The sequence below is a fragment of the Rhinopithecus bieti genome, unplaced genomic scaffold, assembly GCF_001698545.2.
Source record: "Rhinopithecus bieti isolate Rb0 unplaced genomic scaffold, ASM169854v2 scaffold_15336, whole genome shotgun sequence".
NCBI lineage: Eukaryota > Metazoa > Chordata > Mammalia > Primates > Cercopithecidae > Rhinopithecus > Rhinopithecus bieti.
Genome location: NW_016808678.1, coordinates 886466 through 895983, shown reverse-complemented (window position 1 = coordinate 895983; position 9518 = coordinate 886466). Strand labels below are relative to the sequence as shown.

Genomic DNA, 9518 nt, shown 5'->3' with positions numbered 1-9518 from the left:
TTTGAGACGGATTTTCGCTCTTGTCCACCAGGCTGGAGTGCAGTGGCGCAATCTCGGTTCACTGCAACCTCTGCCTTCCAGGATCAAACGATTCTCCTGCCTCAGCCTCTCCAGTAGGTGTGATTATAGGCACGTACCACCATGCCCAGCTAATTTTTATATGTTTAGTAGAGACGGGGTTTCACCATGTTGGCCAGGCTGGTCTTGAACTCCTAACCTCAGGTGATCCACCCAGCTTGGCCTCCCAAAGTACTGGGATTACAGGCATGAGCCACCACGCCCGGCAGCAGTTCTGAAACTCTTACTGTGTACTCTAGGACAGCAAAGAAGCAAATAAGTATATTGAACTTGGGAGGCAGAGGTTGCAGTGAGCTGAGATCGCACCACTGCACTCCAGTCTGGGCAACAGAGTGAAACTGTCTCAAAAAAAAAAAAAATTTGAGGATAACGGAAGCCAGGTTTCTCACTGTTGAAGAAGGCAGTTATGAAGAGGGGGAAGACTAGAGTGAACCCTGTGGCATTAGATGGGAATAGGGGGAATCAGTATGAATTCATGGTTTATTTTATCTTTATGATACAGGTATAAGTGAGCGTGTATGTCTGCTGAGAGGGCCAAAAGCAATACACCCTAATAGCAAAGAACACACCTAGACCCAGATCTTGGTTTCTCAACTCTGTTCTCCAATTTTAAAAAGCAGAACTCCTTGAAAAAGAGACTGATTCCAGACCTGGGGCAGAGAAAGAAGATGAGCCTGGCCCACCTTATTATGCCAAGGAAGTAAAATGTGCCCCCAAATTATGGGGACGTGTCAAAAAGAGCCAGCTTGACAGGGTTCCCACTGGCCAAATCTGGGACAATTTGAGCTTCAGAATAAATAAATATAGTAAGAGATTATAACCCATAGAATAAAAGTCTTATCAGTATGGGTTCATACTAATTCATTTTTTAAGGGAAACTACTTTGTAGTAAAATGCCAGCTAATAAATACAGAAGCAGTGTTAAGAGTGAGAAAAACACCATTTTGCAACCATCATAGTAATAATTGATATAGACAAGAATCATCAACAGATGCTAAAATTGGTAGGTAGAAGTTTGATGACAAATAGGATGTTTACATAGCCTCAAAGTATCTCTTCACAACTACTTAGTACTTACAAAAAGGAAATCCTTTACTGTAGGGAAATCTGGCAGACACTTACCAATTGATCAAAGAGAACATCACCAGTAATGGGACAAGTCAACATCACGTGCCTTCTAATAAAGACGCCAGAGAACCCAGCACCACGTTTGTAGTATTTCTGCCCAAAAATGCATAACTTCAGTCTAATCATAAGGAAACAGACAAACCCACATTGGGGGATAGTACACAAAATAATTGGCTCGTACTCTTCAAAAATACCAAGGAAATACAAACTGGAGTGATTAGAGGTAATGAGGCACAGTGTTTGCAACTTATTCTTTTTTTTTTTTTTGAGACGGAGTCTTGCTCTGTCGCCCAGGCTGGAGTGCAGTGGCCCGATCTCAGCTCACTGCAAGCTCCGCCTCCCAGGTTCACGCCATTCTCCTGCCTCAGCCTCCGGGTAGCTGGGACTACAGGCGCCCGCCACCGCGCCCGGCTAGTTTTTTTTTGTATTTTGTAGTAGAGACGGGGTTTCACCGTGTTAGCCAGGATGGTCTCGATCTCCTGACCTCGTGATCCGCCCGTCTCGGCCTCCCAAAGTGCTGGGATTACAGGCTTGAGCCACCACGCCCGGCTGCAACTTATTTTTAAATTACTAATGGGAAGAATTATACATTCACAGAGATCAAATGGCAGATCAAATGTAGTAAAACAGTGAATCTGAGTAAATGTTATCAAGAGTCCTTTGTTTTATTCTTTTAACTTTTTTTAGAAGTTTGAAATTATATCAAAATTAAAAATTACAAAAAATAATAAATCCGAAACTGTTAAAGAAAAAAACTTCTAAGGTAAGAGTACCATTTTAGTTTTAAATGCTAATTTTATAAAAATTAAAATCTGAAAAGAGGGCAGAAACACAGAAATAATCATGGCTTCTTGAACATGCATCTCATGCTTCAATCATCTGTATTCAGCTTGCTCCAGACCAGGGGCTCCAGCCTGCAGATCAGCCGACAGATATGAGACGCAGGTGTGAGGAAGAAGCACAGGAAATTGTTCGGCATGCAAATTCCTCAACAGGACATCCCTGTGTGGAAAATGAAAATCTGACAGACTTAATTTCCAGGCTTACAGCTATTTTGTTACAAATTAAGGTAAATCTTAGAGAAAATATTTTCTTAATTTGACACAAAGCAACCCGTGCTGACTTGTTGCTAAGAAATTAATTAATTGATTCTATCAGGTATTTTATGACTATATTTGAACTATAATTCAATTAAATTTTGAAACTTTTTTCCCTTTAGTGTCTAGCAGAAGGAGGAGACCTGAATTCCTTTGAATTCAAATCACTTACAGACTCATTAAATGATATCAAGAGTACAATAGATGCTTCTAATATCAGGTAATTTGTTAGGTACACTCTAATCATTTTAATGTGAAGTTCATAGTGATTTTCTGTCCAAGTTTTAAGAATTATGCGTATTTGTGAAGTACTCATATATTATTATCCATTAAATATATTTTTAAGAGCTTTTCACTTATATCCAGCCTATTGACAGAATAGAAATTTCATATGGATTTTGTATATAAAGAAATCAGGAGATGTATTTAGGTTTGGGGTTAGCATGGAGGTTCAGCTTAGAAGTAGAGCTTCCCCAGTCAGTGAGAGGCTCATCTTCTCCTTCCAGCCCCACATGGCTCCTTTGCTTCTTTAGAGCATATTTGTTCAACTACTACTGAAGTAGAATTATGGCTAATGTATTATAGGAGGTTTATTCCTTCCCTAAGATTTATCATAGCTGTTTCCTAACTAAAATGCAGCTCTTCCTTTTTTAAAAATTGTTTCTTAATTTTTTGAAATAAAGTAGTTAACCATGTTTCTTCTTTCTTTAGTTGCTTTCAGAATAATGTAGAAATCCATGTTGCACATATTCAGAGTGGCCTGAGCCAGATGGGAAACTTACACGCCTTTGCAGCAAATAACACCAACAGAGACTGAGTAAAGATTTCATTATTCCAACTGCACGGGACATTGTTTTTGAGAAGTTCTTTTCCTTTATATAGGCTTCCAACACCAAATAACCTAACTGCTGGGAAACAAGGGAAATTTAAATCTCCAAATAAGGCATTTTAATAGACTGTACTGCTTCTTAAACCAGCATTGCTGACCAGCATTATATTTATTTTTCTTTTATTATTCTGATGCAGTAGCATTGCTTATGTTACATATGTTTATATTCACAAATATTTTTAAACTGAAATATCTGAACATAATATAATTTCGTGGAAGAATACATTGACCATTTTTTTTAATGTGCATGAATTCACCGCAACACATGCAGACAACTGCTGCAATGGAGAGTATTAAGAAACCTGGTCTTTTTGTTCATGTCGGTGGCAGTGTGGAAATTCCATCCAGAAAATTACAACTCCACTTGATTTAGTTGATTACCATCTCAGTCTTCAAAAGATAACATCATGAGGTGTAGGAAGTCCTAGTTTTAAGGAAGCCACTGAAATATAGATGGGAAATGTGGACTATACAAGTATATGTTATGTATACTTGCAATGTGACATGGTTCTATAGATCATTTTATAATAATAAATATTTTAATTTATCATAACTTATATAAAAGAAACCTTTGCTGTTTGTTGAAAGAAAATGAAGGAACAGGAAGAAAGGTGCAAAATGCTAAATTTCTGCAAATGGATTTGGCATGTCTTCCCATCAGTTCAGGTCAAAAGTGCATTGTTATGAGATTTATTTAAAAAAAAAAAAAAGACTGATAACACACTATTTTCATATTTTTTTTTGTTTATTTGCACAACTTTTAAACCAGATTACTGGTTAAAATCCAACAGTACACATTATAAACGTAAAAGATTTTATAAAGAAACAATATAATAACCAGTGCTGTGAAATGCAGAGAAAGGCTTGTTTTTTTGGTTGTTTTCTTTTTTAGGAAAGCGTTGCCTAAAATGTTAATCTTGTAAAAGTATGTATTCTGGAATTTTCTTCATTTTAATATAGAATGACCTTATAAAGTTTTCAAATTTGGAGTTTAAGATATAGCTGTAGAGGTGGTTTTAATTCCTTTAGATGTCTCATAAAATGAGACTTTTTATATGTTAATGTATAATAAACAAGATTATTTTCCATTTGGAATTTTGTATAGTTTAAAAGGCTTCTGTATTTGTTGGTATTGTGCCACTGCAAAACTTTAGTGCAGAGTTTATATTTAGCTAAACTGTTATGTTAATTAAGAAATGCATAAATCTTCTATTCTTAATATTTGTAATTCTAAATAAATTGATCTATGAAAATTATTTTCTATATTTTGATTTAATTCAAGTCGATATGCATACCTTCTGTTTAAAAAGTTTTGAAGAATTGTAATTTCCATTAAGTTATATTTTTAGCAGAAACAGTACAGATTACCAAGTCTCTCTGAAGTATCATACCATCCAATGGTATGGATTTTATTTATTACCATACCATCCAGTGATATGGATTTTATTTATTGCCGTACCATCCAGTGGTATGGTATTAAGCAGGTAAGTTATTTGGCCTGGTATAGACCTAGTGAAAGGTTGATTGTAATATATTCTGCCTAGAATTGGGTATTTTGTGCATTTTTTCTTTTACATTCTTTTTTTTTTTTTTCTCTGTCACCCAGACTAGAGTGCAGTGGTGCAATCTCGGCTCACCACAACCACCAGCTCCTGGGTTCAAGGGATTCTCCTGCCTCAGCCTTCTGAGTAGCTGGGATTACAGGCATGCGCAGCCACGCCTAGCTAATTTTTGTATTTTTAGTAGAAACAAGAGTTTCACCGTATTGGTCAGGCTGGTCTCGGACTCCCGACCTCAAGTGCTCCACCCACCTCAGCCTCCCAAAGTGCTGGGATTACAGGCATGAGCCACCACACCCGGCCTCTCTTACATTTCTTAAGGCTTACTTGTCACACTTAAATAGTACCTCATTTTACACATATTTAATTGAGCACTGTTTGTCTTTCGGTGCCTTCATGTGTTGACAGCAGGGACTGTGCTGAAGAATACAGTTGAATTTTATTTCTGCTTAGGGAGGAAGAAATCTGTATTTCAAAGTAGTCATGTTGGGTCAGCCGTACATTGATTTGAATGATATGCCACTGCCTAACACACTTCTGGAGCTCTAAAGAAAGCTATCAAAGCCAGATTGAGCAAACATGCAAGCACATACATGGCTTTTATTTATATAGATTTGGTTCTGAGTTACTTTAAGCTAGTTCCAAAAGTCACATTCACTCGTAACCACTGAGAATCTACAAAAAGATTTGCCCATTAGCATTTTTGAATCCACGCACCTCTCCCCATCTTCATTACCACCACTACTTGCAGCCGAGCTGCCATCATCACTGACCTGGAACACTGCAGTTGTCTTCTAACATCTCCCAGCATCTACTCAGCCCTGTTCCAATGCAGCCAGAGGGATCATCTTAAAATGCAGAATTAATCATGTTATCCCTCTGTCTATAAATGCCTTTAAAATCTTCATTTGGCTTTCAGGACAAATTCAAAACTCTTTTACAAGACCTATAAAGTCATGCATGATCTGCCTCCCTCCACAACTTCTTTATCTGCTCGCTACTTCATAGTCTTGGCACATGCAGTACCTACATTCCCTCTCCTTTCCTTGGTAACTCTTGATCATTTTCCAGATCTCACCTTCAGCATCACTTGTTCAAGGAAGCTTTCCTTGACCACAACACATCTCCTATTATAATGTCTCCAGATCATCTCTCTCTCCTTCCAGCACTTGTCACATTTGCAATTTAATATTAATATTTCCTGGAGCTCTTTTGTCTCCCTACTGGCCTCTGCTCCATGAGGGGAGGGGCTGTTTCTGTTTTTGTTCACCATTTATTTCCAGGTCCTGGTAAAGTGCCTGTTCATGGGCAACAAATAAATATTTGTGTAATGAGTGGGCAAATGAGAGTTTTAAAAAGGTCTAAGCATCATTAATGTCATCAGAATAAGAGTGTGGTCTTCCGTGATGATTTATTTGAAAGATGAGACAGTAATGACTGGCATGTAGAAATTCTGACTTGGGGATTGCTTTTAAACCTATCACATTACTTTATCATCAGTATCATTAGTCCTGACTAACAAGACCAGTGCAATATAGGAGGCGCTGTATGGTGGTAGACTAATGGGTGGGCTGAGTTTGAGTCCTGGCCATGCCTTTTATAAGCTGTACAGTTGTGAACCACTACTTAGATTCAGTTTCTTGATCTTTAAAGTAGGAAGATTAGTCCCTATCTTACATGGTAGGTGTGAGAATAAAATAGATAATGTCTGTAACACATTTCACAGTTAGGGACTCTTAGAAAGTTTGAGAGAGCTGCAGGCTACTTCATAGAGGATCCCACAATTTAAAATGTGACAACAGGATTTACATATTTGTAGATTTTTACAGTTGTTCACTGGGGAAACAACATAAGACAATATAAAAGCAATAATACAATAATTACAAGATTTTTTCGTAAGTGCGATTCTTAGTGGACCATAATTTAAAGTGTTATATGTCTTTCAGTTTTGTGAATGTATTTGTAGTATGTCATTTGGCCATGTCACAAGTTTAAATGTGATTGTGAGACCTCCTGAGCACCTCCAGGATGGGCCCTGAGCATAATGTTAATAGCTAATGTTTATCAGCTCATTTTTGGTTTCAAACAGTTTTCAAAGAATTGAGAAGTACACTTTGCTGCTAAGGCCTCAACTACGTTCTCTTGGCTGCTTTTTGTCGGGGGGATGGCAGGGACAAGGTCTCACTCTGTCACTCAAGCTAAGTGCAGTGGCACGCTCATAGGTCACTGCAGCCTTGAACTCCTGAACTCAAGCAGTCCTCCCACATCAGCCTCTCAAGTAGCTGGGACCACAGGCACATGCCACCACGCCTGACTTTTTTTTTTGAGACAGAGTCTCACTCTGTCACCCAGGCTGGAGTGCAGTGACCTAATCTCGGCTCACTGCAACCTCTACCTCCTGGGTTCAAGCAGTTCTCCTGCCTCAGTCTCCCGAGTAGCTGGGACTACAGGCTCCTGCCTCCATGCCCGGCTCATTTTTGTATTTTTAGTAGAGACAAGGTTTCACCATGTTGGCCAGGCTAGTCTTGAACTCCTGACCTCAAGTGATCTGCCCACCTCGGCCTCCCAGAGTCCTGGGATTACAGCGTGAGTCACTGTGCCTGGCTTTTTTTTTTTTTTTTTTTTTTTTTTTTTTTTTTGAGACAGGGTCTTGCTATGTTGTCCAGACTGGTCTGAAACTCCTGGGGTCAGACAGCCTCCCACTTCAGCCTCCCGAAGTGCTGGAATTACAGGCATGAGCTACTGTGCCCAACTTCCTGGTTGGTTGCTTGCTTGCTTTTCTCCTGAACTCATAAGTGCTTGGAAACTCTTGGTTGGTTTTTGTTATTTTGTTGTTGTTTTGTTTTTTGAGATGGATTCTTGCTTTGTTGCCCGGGCTGGAGTGCAGTGGCGCTATCTTGGCTCACTGCAACCCCCACCTCCCAGGTTCAAGCAGTTCTCCTGTCTCAGCCTCCTGAGTAGCTGGGATTACAGGCATGTGCCACCACGCCCAGCTAATTTTTGTATGTGGTGGTGTTTTTTGACACAGTCTTGCTTTGTTGCCCAGCTCTTGGTTGTTTTAAATGGTGGATTTGCTACCCTGAAAAGTACAGGCCAGGCACGGTGGCTCACACCTAATTCCAGCACTTTGGGAGGCCGAGGCAGGCGGATCACCTGAGGTCAGGAGTTCAAGACCAGCCTGTCCAGCATGGTGAAACTCTGTCTCTACTAAAAATACAAAATGTAGCTTGGCGTGGTAACGGGTACCTGTAATCCCAGCCACTCAGGAGGCTGAGGCAGGGAGAATTGCTTGAACCCAGGAGACGGAGGTTGCAGTGAGCCGAGATTATGCCACTACACTCCAGCCTGGGTGACAGAACAAAACTCCATCTCAAAAAGAAAAGTACAAACCACTTGAATAACATCTCTGAAAATTAGGGCATCTGGCATGTGTAATCTCAGGCTCTTCTAGTAACCATCAAGACATGATGCCCTGGCCCTCGCTAGCTATGGCATCCCATGAGCCTACTTTAAAGCACAGTTTACAAAGAAACCTCACCTATGGTTACCTCATAACACAGACCATTTCCTTTGACTCTAAAGGAGTTCGAAAACTCAAAATATCAAAATATTTTAATTGATCTTAGACTGACTTAGAAATGGTTATTTACATACATTTAGAATTATAAATTGCAAAGAGAAATCTCCCAAAACCCAATACTCATAAAATATTATTAAATATTCAAGCAAAATATGTTTTAACCAAATTAAATTTCTCAGCTCAGTGGCCTGGTGATATAATATCGATTACTGGCTAAAAACTGCATTTGCAGAAACTTTTAGAAATGTCTTTCATGGCCACATAGTATGTACTGAGCAATTGTGGGGTGAAGCACTGTACTAAGAGTTATCTAAAAGAATTCATTTAAGGCCGAGCACGGTGGCTCAAGCCTGTAATCCCAGCACTTTGGGAGGCTGAGACGGGCGGATCACGAGGTCAGGAGATCGAGACCATCCTGGCTAACACAGTGAAACCCCGTCTCTACTAAAAAATATAAAAAACTAGCCGGGCGAGGTGGTAGGCGCCTGTAGTCCCAGCTACTCCGGAGGCTGAGGCAGGAGAATGGCCTGAACCCGGGAGGCGGAGCTTGCAGTGAGCTGAGGTCCGGCCACTGCACTCCAGCCTGGGCGACAGAGCTAGACTCCATCTCCAAAAAAAAAAAATTCATTCAAATAGAAATTACGTTGAAACATTTGTGAAAGACATTTAATCACAAAAGTTGCATAGGAAATACAATAACAAGTGCTAAGGGTAACATTGGAGTGATCGAAGTAACAGGTGCCAAATCAGGATTAGAGAAAATTTCAGACTTCAGAAAGCGGGCAGGGAGTCCTCGAGTGTTTTGAAAGTAAAAGGTATGAATTTGGTTCAAAACTGAAAGGAGTGACCTTAAGACCAAAACGTATACTGTGGAAAGTTGACCTTCAGATTTGCGTAGCTGTCCTGCAGGCTAAGGGTATCAGTTATCTGGGAGGATAACTGAAAGCTTTTTATAATGTGTTAGCAACTGGAGGTTACCACAGAACCATAGAGTAATTTTTTTTTTTTTTTTTTTTTGAGAGTCTCCTTCTGTGTCCCAGGCTGGAGTGCAGTGGCGTGCACAATCTTAGATCACTGCAACCTCCACCTCCCAGGCTCAAGTGATTCTCCTGCCTCAGCCTCCTGAGTAGCTGGGACTACAGGATCCTGCCACCATGCCCAGCTAATTTTTGTATTTTTAATAGAGA

At 39.8% G+C, this 9518-nt stretch overlaps 1 protein-coding gene across 1 annotated transcript in view; it reads left to right on the top strand.

The window, feature by feature from the left end:
• The window catches only part of LOC108538726 (protein lin-9 homolog), an 88963-nt gene extending 84515 nt beyond the window's left edge, over positions 1–4448 (top strand). The window contains exons 8-10 of the mRNA XM_017886957.1: positions 2096–2275; positions 2426–2523; positions 3015–4448. Coding sequence (XP_017742446.1) covers positions 2096–2275; positions 2426–2523; positions 3015–3120 — 384 coding nt within the window. The 3' untranslated portion in view covers positions 3121–4448. The remainder of the gene's footprint in view (positions 1–2095; positions 2276–2425; positions 2524–3014) is intronic.
• Positions 4449–9518: the final 5070 nt, after the last annotated feature.